The sequence below is a fragment of the Paramacrobiotus metropolitanus genome, unplaced genomic scaffold (genome assembly GCF_019649055.1).
Source record: "Paramacrobiotus metropolitanus isolate TYO unplaced genomic scaffold, Prichtersi_v1.0 Parri_scaffold0000046, whole genome shotgun sequence".
NCBI classification, from domain to species: domain Eukaryota; kingdom Metazoa; phylum Tardigrada; class Eutardigrada; order Parachela; family Macrobiotidae; genus Paramacrobiotus; species Paramacrobiotus metropolitanus.
In genome coordinates, this window is record NW_026570266.1 from 611,933 (window position 1) to 636,841 (window position 24,909).

The 24,909-nt window shown below is 47.1% G+C and overlaps 1 protein-coding gene across 2 annotated transcripts; it reads right to left on the minus strand.

Moving 5' to 3' along the window:
• LOC129591437 (RNA-binding protein 25-like) lies at positions 1-24,601 on the minus strand. 2 transcript variants are annotated; one of them, XR_008690837.1, is made up of 3 exons: positions 23,733-24,601; positions 1,554-4,355; positions 1-1,463 (listed from the first exon to the last, which is right to left on the minus strand). XR_008690837.1 is itself a non-coding variant. In XM_055487091.1 (2 exons), the coding sequence occupies exon 2, from the start codon at positions 4,174-4,176 to the stop codon at positions 2,998-3,000; it is 1,179 nt and encodes a 392-aa protein (XP_055343066.1). In that variant the 5' UTR covers positions 4,177-4,355; positions 23,733-24,601; the 3' UTR covers positions 1-2,997. The 2 variants fall into 2 exon arrangements, 1 of the variants encoding a protein (XP_055343066.1); XM_055487091.1 differs by having other exon boundaries at positions 1-4,355.
• Between the last annotated feature and the right edge of the window lie 308 nt (positions 24,602-24,909).

Here is a 24,909-nt window from a genome sequence, read left to right on the forward strand (position 1 = left end):
AGCTCGATCGTAAAACGTGGAGCCTATTCAACAGTGTGTAACACTGTGCAGCACGTGCTATGCCGCGCCCACTAACAGAACACAAGCCAATCAGAAGCGAGACACAACACAGACCGTAATCCAAAGGCGTAGCGCCTAGCGCCACGGGCGTGAACGCTAGTGAAGCCTCGTCTCACATGCCTCTGGGGGGATGCCGAGCTCCTGTGAGGCTGGACACACTCCCGAATCCACGAAAAGACGGTCGCCGGTGTCTGTGTGCTCGAAAACATCAAATTCTCTTATTCCATTTATCATATCACATCAATTCCATAAGGCACAATTCCATTTAACACGATGTGAATAAAGAGATCCAATTACAAAAATACTATCATAAAACAGATCAACAGTTATAAGATCAACAAAAGTATTAATCAAATGTAGACTAGGATCCTCCATTTCTGACTCGTAAAGGTCACAGGTCCTGTCCACCGTTTTCTGCACTTTGGCCCATTCCGCTCTGTTGAGCAATCCTGCGCATCCGTAATGCGACTTCATCACAATCCGCTTGAGAATCAGGTGCGTATCAAGTACGACTTAGGAATACTGCTTCATCTTTGGAATATGGTGCGTATCAATTGTACGACTTCAAAATGAGATCCATAAAGGTCATGGAGGACGTCATGTAGACAAGCGTAGTTCGCTTCCTCCCTGGTAAAGGTCATCCCATATGAAGATGATCCGTTGAGATGTGCGACACGTTCGGGTTAATGGTCCCAAAAGGTCATGCGACTTGGTTTTCGATGCGGTGACTCTGTTGGGCGGTAATGATCCCAAAGGTCATCCAACTCTTCAAAACTTCCATTAAAGGTCATGGAGGAACTTAGCCAATTTTCTGCGGCTTTCAAGCACTTCGTTGCTTGCCTCCCTGGTAAGACTTTTCGGTTTGACCTTTGCGTCGCACATCCAACTTCAACATGCCTCGAACGGCCAGAGTGCCGGCAAGTTTACCGTAGCATCTCCGATGGGGCCGGCTGGTTACCGCATTGAGTTTACCCCATGAAATTTCCACATTTAATCTTTAGCTCTTGTTCGCCGCTTGTGGCTAGTATTATTACGAGAAATCCGGCTCGATTACCGTAGTTTTTCTCGTTTCAATTGTAATACTGAATCGCTTAAGGAGAGTGCCGGCACAGTTTTACCGTAACAACTCTAATGAGGCCGGCTGGTTGCCGCATTAAGTTAACTTCATCAGTATTCCACCTGTTGTCTTTCTCTTTTTCACCGCTTGTGGCCCCGTTTCGTATTCAAGAGATCCGGCTTGATTACCGTAGTTTCTCTTGTGCATTTATAACACTGAGTCGCTTAGAGGGGAGAGCCGGCTAACTGCCGTAGCAACTCCCTTGGGGCCGGCTTTATAAACCGAATCAAATTCAACCCCAATAGGATTCCACATGATTTCTTTAGGCAATTCTGTGCTATAAACGCTGCAAACAACAAATACACAAATACAGTTAATATTAATATGTCACATGTCGCGCCCTTTATACAACACCATTTTCATCTTTGTGACGTACCGACAAAGTGCCGTAGACGTCCTTTTAATAGTGTGATCCTAACGATCAGCACTATTCCATTTCATTTGAATCGCCCTCGCCATCTCTTGGTGGACGCTTCTTAGCGCTTTCGGGTTGATTACGATCAGATGTCCGGTCAATTGGTTCCGTTGAATCAACTTCCATGACCTTTGCCGGGTCAACTTCGCGCTGGCCACGACCTTTCCCTTGGCGGCTTCGCTTGACTCTCTCAAGTTGGTGCCGTGCGTCGTTCTCCTCTAACCGCAGTCTCCGGTTATTAGGGTCAGCTGCCAGTCGCCGTTGTACGTCAGCGAGATTATCTCGGAGTTGCTGGTTCCGTATACCGCGTCGTCCCATCTGGTTAGGAGCACGTTCTGGACGACGGTCGCTTTTCTTCACCAGGAATTCATCGATGTAGGTTTCGATGCCGTCCACCGGTTCAACATAGTCGCTTCCTAGAGAATCTTTGATCTTATTGATCCTTTCTTCGACTTGGGATGCATGACGCTGTGTCAAATTGCCCTTTTCCATCCGTGTCTTACACTTCTTCAGCGCCTTTCGAGCTGTGTGCGCTATGCTGATATGTTCCATTGGTTGTCCCAATTTAGCGACATGAGCTCGGAAAAATGGTGGAATGTCATCTCTCATGGTATTAGATACCAATTGGTTCTGCGTCTTATAATGCGCCAGTCTCGCAGCGAAGACCTTTTGCCCCATTCTTTTGCGGCATAATCTGTAGGATCCACTTGTAATCCTATCGATGCTCTGGCTGCGAGCAACTTAAAGGCTGGATTCACATGTCGTAAAACAAACTGAGCCACGTATTCTTGTCGTTCGGGATAATCTGCGTAGTAGAATTGTGTCATCCCGATTGGGTCAGTTGTATCCAGCGGTACATCCAATAAACTCAAATCCACCAAACTGTGTAGCCCATTCCGTCGGATAGGGAGATAACAGTCCCTTACCGAATCGCGGTGGATAAATAATCGACGGAAAGTTCCTTGTTCCACTCCCTGTTTAATCTCTCTCGCATAACCCGAGTCGAGTAAGAATTGGCTCAACTGTCTCAGAATTGTGCTGATTTTGTTGGCTTCAACCGAGTCCGATTCGAGTCCAAAGTATCGACAAATTTCGACCGTTTGCTCATCAATATCAGTCGTATTGTATTCCATATCGATGGTATCCGGTTGTCGGTTATCGAATCTGGAGTTCTGTCGCTGATCAGCCTGTTGACGATTATCCGGTTCACGTTGACCTTCTAGTTCACGTCGCTCTCCTGACTCAGGCTGCGACGGTTCATTACTCGCCGGTGTAGCCGGTTGAAGGTCACTATCCAAAATCACATTTCGTCGATGGGTCACGTTTTCTTGAGATGCGGTTTCCATAACTGAACTAGTCCCTTCCATCGCATCGTCCTCTTGTACGACACTCACAATTGGATCCACTACGTGAACCATTGACTCCACCCGCTGATACTTTGGGGTGAATCTTCCCGCTCTGCGCTTGATGACCTTTTGCTTGCACCCGAGTCAAAGGTCGCATAAAATGCAGCTCTCTGTTGCCAACTTTTATCCTGTGGGTCGGGCGTTCGATTCCGCGTGTGTTCGCGTCTTTTATCCCATGACCTTTCAGGTGTTGACATTCTGACATTGCGATTCCGGAATGCAACTCCCATCGGCACCTGATGCCCTTGCTTTTCAGGTTCTGTACGGAATGTCTCCGCACGCCGTTTTTCTTCACGTCCTCTCGTCGCCGCCAAAATCTTCGCCGTATCGATTTTCCTTTGAATACTCATTTCTGTAACTTCGTCTCCATGGCGCACCCATCCTCTTCCGCCGCGGTAATCTCTATCGCGAGAACGTTCGCGTGACCTTTCGTTGCGGTAGTCACGTGTTCTTTCACGAGAGTGTTCGCGTGACCTTTCTCTCTGTCGTTCAGAAGTCCGCTCATGTTCTCGTGAATGTCCGCGTGACCTTTCTCTATGCGGAGGCGACCGTGGTCGTATGAAGCCTTCGTCCCGTTTGAAGCTTCTGAGTGCTTGCAGCACATCGCTTTCGGTTCGGCGAGATTTACGTAATTCATCCATACGTCTTTCCACTTCCTTCTTTATGTATGGTGCCGGCGCGAACCCGTCTTGCAGTCGTTTCTTCTCCCGCAACAGCGTTTTGAATAACTCGTCTGGCATAGCAGCTGGATCTTTCGTTAACGTTTCGATTTGTATGATGAGGGACTGACGTGTCAGCTGCACTTCTTCTTCGTTTAGGCTGGCTGTGGGTCCGGTTGAACTCGACGTACTGGGCAACCCCTCTCGTGCAGCCTGTTCACTTGCTCTCTTATTTTCCGCATTAATCTTCGCGCGGATTTCGTCTTCCATCTGCTGAGCTCGCATCTTCGCTTGGTCTTCTTCGAACTTCTTCCGATATGCGTCTGTTTGTGGACATTTCAACGGCTCCAAGGTGTCATCCCAACCAGGTTCATTGTTCCGGATCGCTTCTCGATAACGATCTTCGAATAGCATTCGCTCTTCTACTGGGATGCTGCCGTAGTTTCTTGCGCTTATGAGATTTCGAAAAACGTCCAAGTTCCCACGTTTGGCTTCCGAGACCCCAACGAGTGAAACCATATGCGGGTCATCCAGCTTGTGAATACAAGTGTAGCAAGGAAATTTCTTATCAACCTTTTTGTTGTTCCTTCAGCAGTCCGGACACTTTGAATTATAGCCCGTAAACTGATCGATGTCTGCCGCCATTCCCGAACGTTTAGGAGTGGCTTGACCTTTTTGTGCCATCTTTCTTCTTCAATCTGCAATTATAAAACAATCCGTCATATTAACCTCTCCACGTTAATCCTTTCCATTCCTATCCGTTATCAAGGCTTTCTATCATTTTTACGCCTATTCCGTTACTGAGCTGAGACTTTCCTAGCTCCTGCTGCCTTTTCTATCACTGTAACGTGGTGACCTTTCTCACGTTATCAGCGCTCTCTGACTACTGTGACCTTTTCTATTAGTCCTAGTACTGCTTTCAGGTGACCTTTCATAACACTTTTTCTCTTTCGTTTTAAACTATTTTATGCTTTTTCTGTAATATGCAGGGTTCATTACTCGCTGCATATTACAATCGATTAGTTCATTCGGATTCTTTCGTCGGTGGTTTATACGGCTTGAAATCAATTCGGCCATCTGGATTAATATGGGGCACGTTTTCTGCGATCAGGGCTTCGACGGCATTCTTAATCCACTCCTTATCGCTTTCCATGTTCAGCTCTCCCAATTCATAAGTGACGGCCATGAAGTTCGAAAGGTCATTCCGTGACGCTCCATTGGTACCACCGATGGCGTCCAAGGCCACGTCTGTGATGGCTATCTTCCAGGCCTCCAGTTCCATTTTCAGTCTGGGTGTTCGTTCCTGACCCTGTTTCGGAAGGTAGTAGACAACTTTGTTGTCCTTGTTGTACTTACATCCCAGCTTTCCTTCTTTATATGCTCGTTTCAAGGCTCGTTCGGTCATATTAAGTGACGACCTTCCATTCGTATTCATTGCCACTTGTCTTTTCAGGTCTGTACCAAGCATTTCTTTTTCTCGAATGATCTGGAGCGCAGCCTGGACTTCGTTCCATGTACGATTATTCACGTCCAATGCTGGTCCTAGCGTGTAATCTGTAGCCTCCTTTGCTGGTGTACCGCTACTTTTCTGGGAGGATGCCGAGTCCGTTGGGTCAGCTGTCGCTGTTTCGTCAATCCTCAGCTTTGCCAATGATCCTGATGATGACCCCGCTGATTTTGGTTCGGTTATCTTCTTCTCCTCTTGCGGCAAAGTCTCTTGACCTTTTAGATCGCCAGCCGACTTCGATCGTTCCTTCTCAAAGGCCTCCTTTAATGGTATGAACAGTGATTTGTGAAACACCTGTCGCGCCGAATACGCTACAGCTTCTGCCGCTGCCTTATCCATCGGGAGCATGACCTTTTCTTTCTCCCGTTTGTCTGAAGTCTCATGACCTTTCGGTTGAACTTCTGCGGTAGTTCCAGATGTCTTTTGACCTTTCGACTGTTCGTCTTTTTCTGTCGCAGGTCCAGAAGGAGCCGTTATTGTAGTATCGTCATCACTTCCCGATTCCGAGTCCATTGGTCCTTTTTTTCTCGACACTTTCGGGGCTTGTGATTTCAGCCTCGCCGCTTCTTCTTCGGCCGTTTTCTGTGCAATCTGATTCAATATCGGAGTTGACGGGTCTCCGCTTAATGGAACTATGACCTTTTCCATATCCTGACTGTCAGACATATGACAGTGGATCTGCCTCTCCGGTGGTATCAAACCAACTCTCGTGTATCGAATTGGGTGGCCTTTATTTGCGTTTGTTGTAGAAAGGACATTCTGTTTAATCAGTCTCGGCAGTACACGCTCAGTTGCCGTATCGATTTCTTTTATCATTCCGTTTCCATCGTTCCAAACTGCGTTGATGTATTGGCTGATCCGGTGACTCGTTGACCCTAACGGGCTTGTCATCCCTGCGATTGCCCTTTCTACTCGCATTGGGACGGCTTCGTTCGGAGTTGTCAACGCTTTATCCGAACTGGCTGGTCTGAACAACTTGGCCTCATACGAAAAACTCGGGTGCTTCTGGATAAGTTTTCCTGCGTTCCGCGCGAATTCCAATACGACGTCGAACTTTTGTTTAGTGAAGCTACGACGCTGTTTCTTCAAATATGTCTTCAGGCCCGCTTTGAATTTCGATGTCACCGATGCTGTTCTTATCCGTGTGAAATTTTTCTCCGCTCCGTTATACGCGTTAATGATTTCATCGACCGTGGTCAAGTTATCATTATCTGGACCGTCAAATTCTTCATCCGAGGTGAAGTCCAGCTCGCTCTCTCCATCTGGTTCAGTATAATTAACCAGCGCCAATGCATCGATTTTCGTAACTGTCTTGCCCTTTCCTTTGGTCTTAACGGGTTCGCTCTTTGCTTTTTTTCCTTTGTCCAGGGCCTCCGCTAGGCTTCTTGGTTCTGTGGTCCTTGACCGGGTTGTCTTCGAATCCGTATGTGACCTCGCACTGACCGTCGAAGTGCTTGGGAGGCTCACTTCCGATGCTTCTGATTCACGGGACGTCTCCCGCTTCACTTTTTCACGAATTTGTTTATCCTTGCGCTCTTTTGGCGTGGATGCCGAAATAACAATGGGGATAACTTGTTTCACCGCTATGACCTTTCCTTTGGGTTTTGGCGAGTCAGGCTCAGTGACCTTTGATGTAGCCGACTGGATAACTTTCCTTGAAGTTGTAGGTGTCGACGACCTTTCTTGAGCCTCACCAACTGATTCGTCCAGTATCTCAACATCATGAGGCGCTGGTTCATCTTTTTTCTTTAACCCTTCCTTTTTCTTCTTCCCGGTGCTTGTGCTATCGCTTTCATCACCGCTCTTTTTCTTCTTATCTTCTTCTTCCCTTCGTTTTTTCAGGAAATCACCTTTCTTAACCGTTTTTTCGCGGTTCATAGCTTCTTCCAATTTGGGTGCATCCCTCGGCTTGGCTTTTGAGGGCTTTACTTTTGAGGGCTTTTTATGCTTGTCGGCCTTTTCTTCGTCTGAGCCTTCTTCTTCCTCAGCTGAGTCCTCATCTTCCGACTCTGGTTCATCGTCACCGGGTGGATTACAATGGGCACAGTTAGGTTCATCACACTGAAGGTGATCATGACTTCCTTGGGCGATCTCAAGTACTCTTTGTAATGAACGTCTGGCGCCTCCAATTTCTTCGACTTCTGTGACTGGAGTCCCTTCCATTTCTCCGGCTCCACCTTCCTGTGCCGGGGGCTGAATTTCCAAATGCGCTGTCTCTTTCAGCTGTCCCTGTGAAGCGACCTCCCACAAAGGGTTCTTCTTAGCGTCGTAAAATACCGTTTTGTACGATCCGTCTTCCATTCGTCTTGTGAGTCGGAAATGTGCTTCGTCGATCTCCGCTCGATGCCGCATCATGCTGATCAGTGTGCTCGCTTGAACCACGGCATCTGTTCGGTCACTTTCAGGTATCAGATCCCATAGCTGCTCAATGGCTGCCTGATTCGCATTTCGTTCGCTCTCTTCTGATACATCCCATGGGGCATACGGAATCGGATCTCCTGTTACTGGGTCAACTATCACTGCCGTAATAGTCTCCACTACTTCTCCGTTGCCGGCGAAAAGTCTGAGGGTAACCTTTCTGCTTGTCGCCTCTGTATATCTTGGGATCGACTCATAATCATCTGACGATCGTTTCTTAGGGTCTGGATCCGCCGTCGGTTTTGAGCGAGTTCTCTCTTTGGTCAACAATTTGCCATCCGTTGTGTATGTATATGCCAAGTGGTCCTCATTTGTGCCCACTTTAATACGGATCCATGCATCTTCTTCAGTCGCAACTTTAGATACCACGTGTTTCAGCATCTGAATGAGAACTCTTGGGTTGTGACGTTCTTCTGGGGGAATAAATTGTAGCGCCTCGTTGACTACCGTTTTTGACTCTTCCCCAATGGCATCCTTAACTGACCTATCCGCGAGGGGATTATACGAGTCGATCTCTTTATTCGTTTTCTTATCGACTATACGTGCCGTAACCTTTCGTTCCTTATGGTCTTCCCCAGTGTACTTGGCCGTGAAACTTCTACACTTCGGGAATCGAATCTGACCTCCTGTTCCAGCCGGTGTGGGTGGCGCACTCTTTCTACCCACTGGGAATGGGCCTTGTGGCTTTGCCGGCTCAGCTGGTGTTGCTTTACCTGACGTGGCCTTCTTCGTTCGCTGCCCTTTCTTGTCAGTTTCTTTTGGGCTTATCGTCGGTGATCGTACTCTTTTTCCACTTTTCGCTGTCCCGCTAGACGGTTCCGTAACCGAACTGGTCCGTCCTCGTGTTGATCCTGCAGTCGAGCTGGCCCGTGATCTTTCTGCTCGTTCAGTTAACTCGGCATCAATCTTTCTCTTTGTTGCCAACAGGTCCTCATCCGTCATTTCATCGACCGGGGCGTCCCTTTCCGCTATTGGTTTGGATGGTCCCGCGACGCTGGTAGTCGGCGTCTGTCTTGTTTCTGGGAACACCTTGAGATATCTAAGGATCTTTTCGACAGTCTCCGGCCACCTTCTACCTTTTATTGTCGGATGGTATTGCCACATCGATGCAACTTGGATTGCGTATTCCTTGCGCTTTGCTTCAACCTGTTTCGTCTTGTCTTTCATGGCAATGTGGCATGGTTTGATAACAGCTTCCAAGCTGATTAACTTTCCATACCATGCGTGTTCGTCTTCAACTCGCATGTGGATTCTATAAAGGTCACGGCATTTCCGATTGAAGTCGCGAATGGCTTCTAAGTCGGCTTCCGTCAGTTTTTCCTTTTTATCCACTATTAAATTCAGGTTCGGGTCATCATCTCTCAAATCCAACGGAAGCTTCGGTGCGTATTCATGTATTGAAGGTTCACCTGGGGGCGTAAGCCGTAAACCATCTGGTCCAGTCTGATCCAAATTGGGACCCAGTGACGGTAAGATACCTCTCGGTCGCCTTCCTCCTCTGTGTGGCGAATTACGATGAGGGCGCTGCGCTCCAAGTTGCTGCGGTGTTCTCATGCGAGGCGCTCCGATGTCTGACAGTGACAAGCCTCCCGTCTCCGGAAAAGGCGGTAATATCGGAGATGACCTTTGTGACTGTACCGGAGTCGCTAGCATTCCGCCGAATCCTCCGTGTCCCGTAAATCGGCTCGGTGTAGTCTGTTGTGGTGGCGGCATCAACATTCTTGCCGGTCCCATTATCACCTGTGAGGGTCCCGCTGGTGGGGTATACGATCCCGGATACGGTTGATAGGGAGCGCCCGTTGCTTGTCCCGGGTACTGGGTTCCGGCAGGTGAGCCGTGGTGCACCCAGTTAACCGTGTCCTGATAATTCGTCTGCTGTCCTGGATCGTGATACACGTAATACCCTGGACTGCCGTAGTAGCCTCCTTGAACTGTTCCGGGTTCATTCTGGGCCGTTCCCACTGACGACGTCGACCCTTCACCGTATGAGGTATCGTAACCATATTCCCCTTCCATTCTTATTGGTGTCGATGTCTTTAGTGGGTTTCCAATTATTTCCGAATCGGAATTATCGGAATTTTGCCGTCCCAATCTTTTCATTAACTGTGCTTACCTTCTATAAAGTGAAACAATAAAGGTTAACTTTTTGCACGGTGATGACCTTTCTTTTACACCTTCCCAACTCCTATTTTTATTGCCGAAAATTTCCTTAATCATATTTATGTGGGTTATTTGTTTTCGCGTCCTTTAGTTATCCGATCAAGAAGTTCTTTTTCGGCTGCATCCTCAGGTTCGCCTTTCTGTGTTAACAGTTCCGTAGGAGTTGGTTTCTTCTTCCTCTGTTTGACCTTTCGCTCATTGATTGCTTTCGCTATATCGCGGCCCAATTGTTCAGCTTTTGATTTGACCGCCTCTATTTCCTCTTTCCGCTTTTCTATGAGGTCATTCTCATTGCCGGTAGCAGCACGTGGTTCGAAAAAATTCGGGTCACGCTCTGATATCTCAGCCTCCGTACGCTGTTTCGAAGGGTCATCCTTATCTTCGGTAGCAGTGCGTGGTTCGAAAAAGGATTGTTGCAAGTCCTTTTTGGGGGTACGCTCTGGTACTTTGGAGGTCGGTTCGTTGTCTTTTTCCAGTGACCTTTCTGCCAAATTACCAGCCTCTGCGTTCAACTTGATTGTGACTGCTGTTTCGAAATCCTTATCCTCTTTCCGCTTTCTTCCTCTTTTCTTTGTAGGTTTGTCTTCCTTTTTCATTTCAGGTAGCAGAGGTGGTTCGAAAAATTGATTGGTACAATTTTTTGAAGCATGCTCGGTTTCTACCATTTCCTTTTCGTTTGACATTCGTTGCGGATCTTTCTCTTCGGGTAATAGTGGGTGCCACGGCTTTAACCGATCAATCGAAACCACTTTTAGATCCGCTTCCTTCTTCGGATTCTGTTCGATGACCTCCGCTTCGTTTGTTCGCGGGAAGCTAAGAATTTTCCACACTTTATCGTATTTCGACTTGAAGTCCGACTGGTTTTCTTTCTTCCCCTGTTTCGTATCTTTTGGAAGTCGTATAAGTACCAAGTCACCCACTTTGAAATTCGGTTCCGATTTCTTCTTATTATAAATTTCCGCATTTTTCTCGTATGCATCTTTAATATTGCATTTGGCTACTTCTTCTGCAAAGGTCAAGTTCTTTTTCATAGTCTCCACCCATTCGTCTGGAGTCCCATAATCATCGGGTATATTCGTTTTCGTAACCACATCTTCCGGCATTGTCGTTTCTCCGCCATGTAGCATATAATATGCCGAATATCCCGTTGTAGCGTGTACGACTCTGTTCATCGCCGAAATAACATATGGGAGATACTTGTTAAACTTTCTTTCATTTCCCGCTTTCAGGTATTGTGCCAAGCCATCCGCAATTGTCTGCATCTGTCTCTCTACTTGGCCTTGACCTTCTGGATGATACGCCGTTCCAAATGTGTGTTTAATCTTAAACACATTGGTGACCTTTGCCAATACTTCAGCTGTAAAGTGTCGTCCGCGATCCGTATGTAGGATGTGCGGTGCTCCGTGTACCAATATCACGTGCTTCACGAACACTTTAGCGAACTCTTTAGCCGTCGCCGTTTTCATTGGTACCGCAATCACGTATTTCGTCAGTTGGTCGATAAACACCGCTATGTACTTATATCCCCGTTTCTTGGTCGGTAACAAAGGCCCTTTCAAGTCAGCATATACTCGGAAGAACGGATGTCCCACTTTAATCTCTTGCAATTTTCCAGGTGGGCATTTCCTCGGTGTTTTACGGAACTGACATCCTTGACAGGCGAGTATGTAATTCTTCACATCTGTACTCATCCTATCCCAGTAATATCGGAGTCTTATTGCTGACAATGTTTTCTCAAATCCCAAATGTCCCGCTGCTTTCTCGTCGTGCAATGCGTGGATTATCGCTCTTCGCATTGACAACGGAACGACATATGACCTTTCAAGTTTTCCATTTTTATCCTTTACTCGGTATAATATACCATTCCACAACTGGTAATGCACTTCAAACTTCGATCTTGTTTCCGCGTCTGGTAGATGTTCCAATTCGTCTATGATCATTGCCAGATGGGGATCTTTCAACTGTTTATTCCGCAATTGCAAGTTTGAGTCATCAACCTCTTCTTCGTCACCCTGCAGGTTGACAATGCGGACTGTCGCTGTGCTGAGTTCGTTCCAATCCTTGATGACCTTGCATCGCGGTAGCGGTTTGTACCTCTTTTTCGTCTGTTTTGGGAATTTCAGCAACTTAATCGGACACTCATTCAACGCTTGTGTGATTTTGTCCGTTTCCCAAAGGTCATCTCCCTTCTCCGCTGCTTTATCAAGTCCGGTGACCTTTCCATTCTGCATTTTAGATTCCGCGTCAAGTCCGGTGACCTTTAAGTCACTAACGGCGGGCAACCAGCTTTTAACTCGGTTCACTTGGACTTCGTTTTCAGTTGACTCATTCGCCGTAGCTGAAGTGACCTTTAATCGTTTTTCTCGTTGTTCCACCATCTGTAGGAACAGCTGACCGATTTCGATTGCTGGTTCTTTCGTGTCAAATTCCTTCTTGTAATCCTCGAAGTTTGGAATCTCATCAAATTCTTCTTCTTGACACGTCGGGCCTTCGATTGGCGCTCTTGATAATGCATCCGCGTTGTCGCAGTATTTTCCCGGTTTATATTCGATTTTGAACTGGTGACCTTGTAATGCCATTGCCCATCTCGTCAGACGTGGGTTCATCCCAACTTTATTCGTCTCTGACCTCAGCAAGTTAGTCAGCGCCTGATGATCCGTCCTTACGGTAAATTCGGCATAATCGATGTACGGCTTGAATTTCCTGACAGCGAACACTACTGCCAGACATTCCCATTCCGTTACGCCGTAATTTTTCTCGGCTCCATGCAAGACGCGGCTCGCATATGCGATTGGATGTCCATCTTGTGACAGTACTGCTCCAATTCCTTCCCTTGCTCGCGTCGCATTCAATAACGGTCGGTTTTGCTGGGTCAAACTTTGCCAGTACTGGACCTTCACACAACAACTTTTTCAAGCTATTGAACTCTTCCTCATGTACTGCTGTCCAGTCCTTTTTCACGTGTTGATCTTGTCTCAGCAACTCGTACAAGTGGCAAGTCTTCTGTGCGTATCCCATTATGAACTTGCGATAATAATTCGCCAGTCCAAGGAATGACCTTAACTGCCTTTCTGTTTGAGGCCGTTTAAATTCTGAGACCGCGGTGACCTTTTCCGGATCCATTCGAATTCCATCTTCGCTGAGTATATGACCCAGAAATCCCATTTGTCTCATTCCGAATTCGCACTTGGTTGGTTTAATCGTGAATCCCGCTTCAACCAGACTCATTAAGACATTTCGCAGGTTCTGCATGAAAATCTCCCAAGTTTTTCCGGCGAAGATTACGTCATCGATGTAACCGAAAACGCAGCCCTTTCTTTTCGCTTTCGAGAGTACTTTATCCATACACAATTGAAATGTTGCTGGTCCGTTGCAAACTCCAAATGGCATTCTTTTAAACCGGTACATTCCATCTTGTGTTACAAAGGTCGTCTTATTGATTGACGCCGGATCCATTGGAATCTGCCAAAATCCACTTTGTAAATCCATTTTTCCGTAGTATTTGTTGCCTGCGCACGCATCGAGCAACTCATCTGGATTCGGTAGCGGGTAGTTATTCTTTCTCGTTAGCTTGTTAAGCATGATGTAATTGACGCAAAATCTTGTTCCCATTGTTCCGTCGCCGTTTTTCTTTATTGCCAGCACGACTGGGAAACTCCAGTCGGCATCGGACGGCTCAATTACATCTTGTGCCAACATTTCTTCAATATGCTTCGTTATAAACTCACGGCCTGTCCAACTCGTTCTGGCCGGGTTACATTTAACTGGTTTCGCATCTCCCGTATCGATTACGTGAGTGACCCCTTTCACATCTCCGTATGGTTTCTTCGATGTGGGTAAGACCTTCCAGAATTCCCAGAACGCGTTATACACGTCGTTTTTCTGCTCTTGGGTAAGGTCAGGTCCCAATTTCAAGTTTTCGATTATCTTTGTAAGTTCAGCTTTCGTTGTATCATCCACCTCCGGGTCCTCGAGTACGTTCTTTACTGTCCCGGCGTTGACCTTTACATTTTCCATATGCTCATACGGTTCAACGTATCCCAGAAGCTGATTTTTCTTCACGATCCGGTATTTGCTACTATGATTCGCAATGACGATTTCAAAATATTTTCCTCTATGGTCCGTCACTCCTGCCAACGGTTGTACTTCAGTTTCCACTTGTGGGACCGGTGTAAACATCAACTTGTTTTGGGCCGGTGCATATTTTCCCATCTTAACCTTTACACGTGTGCAGTTTGACGGTTTCAATTTAATTCGCTGGTCGCTGTAGACTTTGATCACATCCTTCGACATTCTGGCTTTTTCCACTTTTAGTCTTCTGACTTTAATGTCTTTTTCTTTCTCTTCATCTACTTCGTCATCTTCATCCAAATCCAATAAGTCCTCTTGTTCCGAAAGGTCACTTACTCCTGAATCTTCCGAAGTTGTTGAGTTATCACTTGAACTCGTCCACTCCGAATCCGAGTTACTGCTCTCATATTCTTGCGCGGTAGCTTGACCTTTGTCAGCTTCTTCGAGTGGGCGCTCATCAACTCCTTCGTCTTCTGATGAAAGGTCACTTTCATTTTCCCGTGAATCGCTAAGTTTTTTCGCTTTCGAATTTTTGAGCAGGGGTTTGTCCCCTTCCTTTGCCTTTCGCCCATTTCGTGCGGCGACTCTCGGGTGACTCCTTGCTACTCGGATTCTCGCTGGTGACCTTTCTGATTGGTCGGAGTTTGACCTTTCTTCGTCCGGTTTTGACTTTTCCAGTTCATTTATGTTTTCAAGGCTCGTAAATGGCTTTTCGGTCAACTCGACCGGCGGACATTCCTCACCGTTATCGAGTGACCTTTCCCCGTTTTTTGTCTCAGTTACAGGGTTTTGTTCATTCGATATCCTCTCAACTTCCTCTTTAAACTTCTTCCACATTTCTCTTCTGTCCGTTAACATCTGTGCAATGTCAAAAGCCGACTTTGAGCTTTCTTCTGTTTCGTTCGAGCCTCCTTCAATTGGTTCCTCTTGTTCTGTTCCTTTGTCAGCTTCGTTTTCTTTGTCGGCTTTATCCTGTTGGACCGTTTCATAACCTTTAGGTCGTTTTGGGCCAATGAAGACACAATTTGCCATCAATTCCTCGGTGACCCACTCATCATCGGGAATCGTTTCATACATGCACCATCTATCGCCGCCTCGTTCAGGGTATTCGACTCCATCTGGGTCTGGTGCAAAGGTCACCTTTTTCTTTTGCATCAGTCCCGGTAAGCTTCTTTTCCGAGTTACTTGTAATTCTCTCATGTTTTGACATCAAATGTGGGAATTTCTCTTTCAAATTTATCCCAGTATCTCTCAAATTTCTCTTCGTTTCCCTCTTTTAACGCGTCGTAGTATACTTGAAGCGATTCGTAAACGGGTGTGCCAAGTCCTGCTGGGAAAATAATCGTTCTTCCTTCGCCTTTATACATGTGGTTTACGCGAAAGTCCCAGAAAAGGTCAACTCTTGCTTCTTCCCACATTTCTCCTTCTTCGTTCATCTCCTCTATCTCTCTTTCGAATCTCTTTTCGGTTGCTACCGGATCAAGAGGATCTTGGATTCCCTTTTCGACACGTTTTAACCAATGATTTAGCCATTTGCCTCTCCCGATTATAAAGCTTCCCACACATGATAGCCACGTTCGATATCTGTTCCAATGATATCGTTCGATGTGTGGTTTCCACATTTCGTTTGTCCGCATAATGCCTTTCACTTCCTTTTGAGCTTGACCTTTAAGGTCTGCTATTGCGGCATTGCATTTCGGCCATTGTGAAAGGTCATCTTGAGAGGCATTTTCGCAACATTCTGCGCATTCCCATTGTGGTTGTATTCTGCACGGGTCTTCAAAGTAGCCGTGGTGACAACTCCTGGCCCGTTCGTCTGAAGTTAATATCCTTTCACCCGCTTGCGGTTTAACCTCTTCCTGTGCTTTAGTATCTTCCTCACTTACATTTGGGGTCACGCTTTTGTCCTCAGAGGGTATTTCGATGACCTCTGGTTCTCTTTGTGTTCGGTGACCTCTCAACTGTTCGAGCGCCTTGTGACGAATTTCACTTGTAAACATCTGTTCCTCTTCGGCTATTCGTTTTAAAACGCGTAACCTTTCACTCTTTTTATCTTTCCACACTTTGGCCGTCTTTATTCCCAGTGCCTCTGGTACTGGGATAGGCTTTGCCCACTCCATGCCTGGCACGAGCGATTGTTTCGCCGCAGCTGCTGCTTCTTTCTGTGTGGCAGCTATCTCTTCAAGTGTCGGTGACCTTTCGTCATTGATAGCAGAGTGTGGTTCGAAAAATTTCGGATTACGCTCTGGTTCATTTTCAGCTTCATTTTCAGGATTGGGCTCTGGTGCCAAGTTCTCAGCTCTTATGACCGGTGACCTTTCATCTTCCTTTCCCAGTGCCTCTGGTACTGGGATAACTTTTTCGACATTTCCATCTTCTGTGGCTCCTTGTTCACGGTCATCTGCGATCATACTTCTCCCGTCCGGGAGAAATATGATCGCCTCATCCGGTTCTGGCGCAAGCAGTTCCTTTTTCCTTTCGTTGACCTTTTTGACGTTTGCGCTATCGCTTTTCTTTTCCGGTGCCTCTGGTACCGGGATTATCCGTTGGCTAATCTCATTCTGCTGCGCTTTTGTCATTCCCGGTGCCTCTGGTACTGGGATGACCTTTTCTCTTCCCTTTTTTGTCGGCATTGTCCGGTTTAACGTGTTTTCGATCTCTTGCCGAATCATTTGCAACTGCTCAACTGGTGACAATTCTTTTTGCGCCATCTTTTTCTTTATGTTTCCCGGTGCCTCTGGTACTGGGATTAGCGTTTTATTAACAGTTGGAACATTTTCCTGTTTTGCAAGTTCGGTGACCTTTCCGACTTGTACTTTGGCAACTGGTTTCGAGTCATCTTCCTTTTCTTCTTCACCTTCATTGTCCATCAATACGAATTTCTTTTCCAAGAAGTCAAATCCCAATAACACTTGTACGTCGTCACACTTCGGTCGGACGTAGAATGAATGTTCACTTGTCTTCTTCCTTAAGGTCACTGGTGCTACGCAGTAGTGCGTCACCAGGAATCCTGACGTTCCGCTGATTCCATTAATCTTCACCAATCTATCTGGTGGCAATGGGAGCATATGGAGTCCATTCTTCTCGCAAAACGGTTTGCTGATCAGCGACGTCTCAGCGCCGGTGTCCAACATTGCGTTGACCTTTATGTCTCCCACTTTCACTTCATGTGTGTACGCTTCGATCCTCTTGGGCAGTTTTCCATTTTGAATCTTCAGGGTATGAATCTTACATTTCACAGGAATGAGCGATACTGGTCCCGGATCCATTTCGGGAAGCGCTTGTCCTTTCGCTGGGGTACTGTGACCTTTCAGTATCTCGCTCAACTTATCAATCCTGTGTGGCACGTCAGTTCGGACATCGTAAAATTTCCGTGTCTCTTTCTTGTCTGTCAGCTTCTCAGGAGTCTTTTTACTGCTGGTGACCTTTTCGGCATTTTGCACTTGCTCGTTTGCTTTTGTGCCATCCGCGTGACCTTTAGTCACTTCATTTATTGCCTGATGAATCAATTCCTCTTTACGGTTTTCATTTCGTTTGTCTCGCAATTTCTCAATGACTTCACTTGTTATTTTGTCAGCTCGCTTCAATTCGTCTTCTTCGTTATCTTTCGTTTCATCTGGTGACCTTTCATATGTAACCATATCATATCCCTTTTCGGTCATCCATTCAATCACCTTTGCAGACACTTCATTGTTTGTTTTCGTCGGGTCAATTTGTGAAGACATTCCGTCTGTTCGGGCTGGTGACTTGTCATTGGCATCCTTTTGTAGTGCTTGAGATAAGTCCCGTGACCTTTCAACTGCGCTACTCTGTTGCATTTGCGTTATCTCATTTGACCGTCCCTTTTGTTCATTTTGCGCTAGGTCCTGTGATCTTTCATTGTGCTTCATGACAAATCCGCCGCCTGTCAACTTTTGTATTGGGACTTTTTCTCCATAATTCGGCGGTTTATCCTGTGGCGGGGCATTACGTGAATGATTCCAGTCAGCGAGTGTCTTCTTGTATTCAGCTGGGTCAAATGCTGGGACTTGGTTCGGTGACCTTTGCGCTGGTTTCCCGGTAACCAACTCTTCTAATCGCTTTCTTTCGCATTGCGTTCGCAACTGTTGCATGTCCCAGTAATCCTCTTGTGACATTCTCGCTTTCTGCTTTGCTTTTGGCGTCACGGGTATCCACATCCCGTGATTCCCATTTGGTCTGTAGGCCACTTTTTGCCACCTTTCCTTCTGTTGTAACGTTACTGCATCATCAAGTGAGTCATCGGAGTTCTGTTGTGCCGGTTCGTTATTCTGTTGCTGCGCTGTTCGCAGTGTCAAGTCATTTTCTTGACCTTTTAACACGACGCTGTCGCCGCGACCTTTCACATTCGCACTCGCTCCGTGACCTTTCGCTTGAACTTTTCCAACAGAGGGTGACCTTTCATCCTTACTGTTAACGGTGATGTTCTACTGAATCCATTGTTGCCTTATCAACTCCTCTTCTTCATCTTCTGAGTAATTCCAGAATTTCGGCTTTATCTCCCCGTGACAGTCACAACATGGCTCATTCGCTTTGTCGTTTTCTGCCAGGAATTTTCGGAATTTCTCATGCTGCTCATTGTTTTCTTGCGCAGTATCGTTCTGCGGTTTCTTCTGATTCAGCAGCGCCTGTTTAATCTTTGCATTTCGTTGTGCACGTCGTTGCGCTAGCACTTCTTCGCTACAGTACGGTGACCTTTCGTTTTGCTGCACTTTTTGCAGTGTCGCGCTACCGTCACGACAATTTCCACTCGCAGTACCATTCTGCGGTGACCTTTGGTCCCGTTGCGCGCTTCCACTCGCAGTACCATCCTGCGATGACCTTTTGTCCACTTGAACGTTTCCACTCGCAGTACCATTCTGCGGTGACCTTTTGTCCACTTGAACATTTCCACTCGCAGTACCATTCTGCGGTGACCTTTGATTCTGTGACGGTATCCTTATAACCGTTCCAATTTCTTTTTGCGATGACGGCATCCATATAGCCGTTTCTCTTTGCTGTGGCGGCATCCATCTAGCCGTTTCCTTTTGCGCTGACGGCATCCATATAGCCGTTGCAGTGGTCACATTCACTGCAGTACCATTCTGCAGTGGTGACCTTTCCCTTTTATCCGGTGGTTTAGGGTCGGGGCGATCAGTAGGCTCACCGGTGCCTTTTGATCTTGCCCGTTTCCCTGAACCGGCGCCCCACCTTGTTGCGCGCCCTGCACATTGCCTTGTTGTTGTCCGTTACCAATTGCCGGGTTAGGGTTTTGTCCGTTTCCCATGTTCTGGCCGCCACCAATATTTTGTCCGCCACCCTGTTGGTAGTTTCCTTGGCCGCCTCCGTTTCCACCGCCTTGATTGTTGCCATAGTTCCCGCGGCCATAGCCTCTGCCTCTTCCTCTGAAGCCGCCGCGGCCGAAGCCACCACGGCCGTAGCCGCCATTGTTCTGGCCACCGCCGTTACCATTTCCGTAATTCCCGTTTCCATTCCCTTGATTTTGGAAATTTGCTTTATGTTGGTACCATTGGGTGATGAGGTCATATCCGTTTGCGACCGCTGGGCGCCAGCCACCTATAGCTCGGAGGCGTTGCCACTCGTTAAAGGCAAACAGATTCGGGTTCTGTTCTGGTGGTGTATTGGCGAACTTGCACCCCTGTGTCTGATGGTTGCCGTACATACAGTACTGGCACATCTGCACATTGTTCGCCACCCATCCATCAATCATCTGGAACTTGAATTCGGTTCGTGATCCTTGATTTTGCTGTTGATTCCCTCTGAAGTTTCCTTGACCTTGACCTCGTCCCTGGTTCTGGAAGTTCCCCTGACCTCCATTCCAGTTTCCATTTCCGTATCCATTTCCGCCAAAGTTTCCGTTACCCCCTCCTTGTTGTGGTAACACGACATTCATAGGGACCATATTCTGTGGTGTAGGTGGGGCTACATTCTGGGGAGCCACATTTTGGGCTACTGGGCTCACTTGAGCTGCTGCCTGTATCGCCGCCACCATCGCATATGTTATCGGTTGTCCCGTCTGACTGTCGATAAAGGTCACCTTTTCTGTGACCTCCCTAACCGGAGTCTCCACTCGGTATTCAACCGGCTGCTGGACTGGCGCAGCTGCCATTCTAGGTTGCGGCACGTTTTCGACTTGGCCTTGCCGGATGGTCACGTATTCCTGATTGCGTTGACCTTTCGGCGCTTTATACTTTTCCTCACCCGTTGCCCAATGACGGAAGAAGTCCTTCACGTCCGTTGGCGTCTTACACTTCTGTATACGCAATGCTTTGTAGAGTTCATTGTCCACTCTACATCCTTCGATTAGGAAGCCCACTGCTTGCTTTTCCGTGATGATCCGTTTTGCTTTGAATCGCATCATGGCCTGGTAATACTGGTCAAGCGATTCCTTTCCGAGCTCGAATTTCCTTGCGTAGGCCTCGCGTAAGCCTAGGACTTCCTCATCTCGGTCGCCATATTCATCTTTAAATTTTTCCATCCATTCAGTTATCGAGTATTCGATTCCGTCTTCTGCTGCAATGTCCTTTTCTCCTTCAAACCAGGTTTTTGCGGGACCTTTCACTGCACTGGCTATCTCAATCATGATTTGGTCATCCGTCAACTGATAAGTCCTTTGGGTTTCTTTCACCAGTCGTGTCCACCCACTCACTGTGTCGCGGCTGCCGTCAAAGGTCATGAGGGGCGTTTTCCTGGCCATCGAGTTGAGTGCTTTTGTCAATTGTACCGCTGTATTTTCTGCTCTCTGGTCCTCGTCTTCTTCGCTACTTGCATCATCACTTTGATTTCGTTTCGCTTTTCCATAACGGGATTTCCTTGGACGCTCCTGCCGGCTGGAGGGTCTGTCCCGTCGCCCTTCATCGATGAACACATTTGTTTCAAAGTGCGGGGGGAATTGTGAAGGGTCACCTCGACTCATATGCGGGTGACTTTCCGAGGGTGGCTCTTTGTCATCTTTGACCTTTTCGCCATCTCGTTCCGTTTTCACGCTTCCTTTTCCGGTACCAGTTCGTAATGGCATATCAAAGTGGAAGCTTTTGCCCGTGCCCGTTTCATGCGCCTTGCTGTAACTGGGCGGAGGAGACTCCACTGTTGCCGTTTTAACTCCGTATTGTAGGAGTTGTTCATCTTTATGTTTGTTGGACATTTGAAGAGCTTTATTTTCATCTTCGAGGCGCTTAATCCTAAAATCGGATTGTTCTTTCTCATTCTTCAGGTTCTGGTTCTCTTGGTTGACCTTCGACATCTGCTGATGCAGTTGAAGCGTTTTGTCTTGAATGACCTTTTCAGTATCATTTTCCACTTTCCTGATGTGTTCCGCCAACTGGGTCACGTCCCTTTCCAATGTCATGTATTCCTCAGCTGCTGCTTTCAGCTGATTCTTGGTTGCAATCAACTCATCGTCTTTCGCCAGTGCTGTAGTTGTCATCTCGAGCAGTTCAGTATTCAGCTTTGTGACTTCTTGGTTCTTTTGAGCTACCTGTTGTTGCCATTCTTTGTCCTTCAGCTCCAATGCTGTGACCATTATATCCAGTCGCCGTGCTTCCTTTTGCCATTTGAGCCCCTCTTTGGTGACCTTTTGAATTTCCGCGGTGACCTTTTCATTTTCATCGTTGACCCTTGTAATCTCTTCCTTCAACCTTTCTCCTTCTGTTGCTGTAATGTCTCTCGCTTCACGCATCGCCTTGATTGCGTCATTGCGTAGCTTCTCAGCTTCGTCCGCCCGTTCCTGATGACCTTTTGACTCGCTTTGCAGAGTGCTGATGGCTTCGTCTCGTAGCTTCAAATCGTTTCTAAGTTTGAAGGTCTCTGTTGCTAGCGTTGTCAATCGTTGTGTGACCCCCGCAAGGTTAGCCGCATACTCGTCCCGCTTTGCCTCCGCTTCGATGACCTTTTGGCGTAACTCGTCACATTCGTCCTTCAATTCGGCTAAGTGCCGTGACCTTTCCGCTGACTCTTCCGACATGCTCTCGTTAAGGTCACTGACTGCAAGATGACCTTCCATTTCTCTGTCATCTACCATTTTCAAGTATTCGTCGGCCAGTTCCTTCTGTCTTTCGTATTTCACTTTCCAACCGTCTGCGGCACTTTGAAGGTCACCCTGTTGCTGCTCCAGGTCGAAGAGGCGGGTTTCAAGTGTGGTCAGTCTTTCTCGGTATTCCTGTTTCCGCTTGTCCGCCTGGCGTTCGTTAGCTTCAAGTTCATTCTCCAGTTCACTCACACGTCTCTTCAAAGTTGACGTGGGGCTGTTCGGTGAGGGCGGTCGTACGTTGATGACCTTTCCTGTTTGTGTCCGTTCGATTAGGTGCTCCGGTATATCTTTGAAAGGTGTTATCCCTTCAGCGCGGTCAGCCTCCTTCATCGCGGTGTTGAAGGACATGTTCATCGTCGTTTCATCATCCGTGAAATACGATTCGTTCGATTCATCTGAGACCATCGGAGTTGCCCAAAGGTCATCCTCTGCTGCTTTGTCGTTCAGTGAAAGGTCACTCAATCCCAGTTCAGCCAATTCCTCTTCGGTGACCTTTGTCTTTTCCAATTCCGATTGAGTCAGGTTCACATTTTTATCCTGCTCCTTTGTTCGGCTAGTGGTAGCATCCAACTGTGATGCTCCAGCTAGTTCCTCTCTTCTTTCTGTGGGTTTATCCTCCCCGGTGACCTTTATCTAGTTCATCGGATTGCCTCCCGCTGCAGATGCAGGGGTTTCCTTTCCGTCACCGCTGGAGCTCTCTTCGTTCTGTATTGCTCCGAGCGCCACTTGGTATGTGTTATCACTGCCTTTGCTGTCTTTTCTTGCAAAGGTCACAGCCGCTCGGGTCTGTCTGTCATGTCCGACTGGACGCGCGAGCGACTTATATTCCTTCTTATAAGGATCAACTGTGCCTTGTTGTGATCCTCGGGAGCTCCTGCTTCCCTGACTGCTGGTAGATGTCGGTTCTTCTTTGTCTTTGTCCATGTTGATCGGATAACTTGGACGCTCCTGCCAATTGTTCTCACGCAAACGTTATTATATGGTTCATTCAATTTTCCTAAAGGTCACTCTGTACCTCCGAAATTTTTCTAAGTCCTTATTAAAGGTCACTTCTCGACTGAAAAATTTCGACTAAGTCCCGTGTAAAGGTCACTTTTTCGATAAAAAGTTCGAGAGATTTGCCCTAAAAGGTCACTTTCGGACAAAACTTCGAAACCGTTTTTACAGTTTGAAACACGTTAGCAAATGAAATCCTACAGCTGCTGATATCGCTGTGTCACTATTCACTTCAATTTCACTTCGATAAAGGTCACCTTTCGTCAGTTTCAGATCACAAAGGTCACTTAAATAAGTCAATTAGGACAATTCCAACTTTTCAGTAAAGGTCACTTTTCAGGTCAAAAGTCCTGTTCTGATCTCAAAGGTCACTTTCCCTCTCAGTTCAACTCAAAAGGTTGCTTTCCGACTCAATTTCTGTTAAAAAGGTCACTTTCCCGCTCAATTCAAGTTAAAGGTCACTTTTAAGCTCAATTCGATCAAAGGTCACTTTTCCTTCGTCTCAACTCAAAAGGTCACTTCTCAACTCAATTCAAGTCTAAAGGTCACTTTCCCGCTCAGTTATCTCATCTTAAATCAAGTTTCCCATTACGACTCGAGTTCAACGGAAAATCCCCATTCGGGTTGTTTACTTCGTTCTGATTGGTCCGCTAGCTCAAAATATTCAGTTCAAATGTCGACCAATCACAGCTCAGATAACTGACCAATCCCGTTTCACCATTTAAATTTTATATTAGCCTGACGTCACGGTCAACGGCCAGACATGCGTGCCGCGTGCAAAACTCCGCCTACATCTACGCTCAGCTCAGAACGGACCAATAGAAATTGATAATTTTACCGTCTAACCAATCCCGTACTTAATAACGGTTTTTCTACCTGTTAACCGTCCGTTCCACGGGAAAGTGATCCAGATGATCCAATTCTTCTCCACCGTCCGTTCCCGCGCTGCCGCTTTTCCGTAGCGGTTGTGCCGCCCGCTTTTTTGTATGCTACTGTGCCGGCTGACTGCCGTAGCAACAGTAGTGGTGCTCTACTCCAGTTTGGAGGAGTCTGATCTGTCTTTTCCCGTGCGCCCCTTTTAGCGCTTCGCCGCTTGTGGCCCACGGCTTAGGATTCGCTGAATCCTTGCCGAGTATCAGCGACACCAGTGTAGGTCTTCGCTGAAGACTCTACACCGAGGAACGCTGACGACTGAACTCTTGGACTCTTGCTCAGCTGAGGAAACAGCACAGGTCTTCGCTGAAGACGCTGTACCGAAAACCAGAGCTGGAAATCCCCGTCAGATGAGGCAGTTCACCGCTTGTGGTGTGCGCTTTGCTTTTCAAAGGACCTGTGCCTTACTGGTCAGATATCACATCAAATAACAGGCCAACTTTGCCTGGCAAAAATCAGATCAAATCAGAGAACCGCTGTCGGCTCTGCTACCATCTAATGGTAGATCCAGGATGGATCCACAGACGGAGACAGAAACGGAATCTATCCCGTGGAGTGAGCGACACGATCTGGGTCGCGAGCTATGCGGAAACACAAAACGTCGCACCGTAATCGCTGACTTTTAATAATGTTGAAAGTCTGGAGAACAGAAATCAACAAGTGATCGGCGCAGCTCGATCGTAAAACGTGGAGCCTATTCAACAGTGTGTAACACTGTGCAGCACGTGCTATGCCGCGCCCACTAACAGAACACAAGCCAATCAGAAGCGAGACACAACACAGACCGTAATCCAAAGGCGTAGCGCCTAGCGCCACGGGCGTGAACGCTAGTGAAGCCTCGTCTCACACTGTAATAGGCAAAAGTCGCAAAACAAATTCCTTAACGTAACTTCCGTATTGGAATTAGGAAGACCGTCGCCACGCTCCGGTCAATTAAAAATTCGCACAAAATTATTTATACAGGTACGTGAAGTAGTAAACTATTACTGTAATTTTTGTCTCGATTTGCCACTTCTAATAATTATTTATTTTTCGCAATTTGCGCGAGGCCTGCTGGTGATAGCATCATAAATTATGGTTTACATGAGAACCCGTGGTGCTTTGCAGGTACGAATGACAA

What these genes read in the sequence shown, in the direction of transcription:
- LOC129591437 (XM_055487091.1), bottom strand. Translation starts at nt 4,176, where the DNA reads ATGGTTTCACTCGTTGGGGTCTCGGAAGCCAAACGTGGGAACTTGGAC.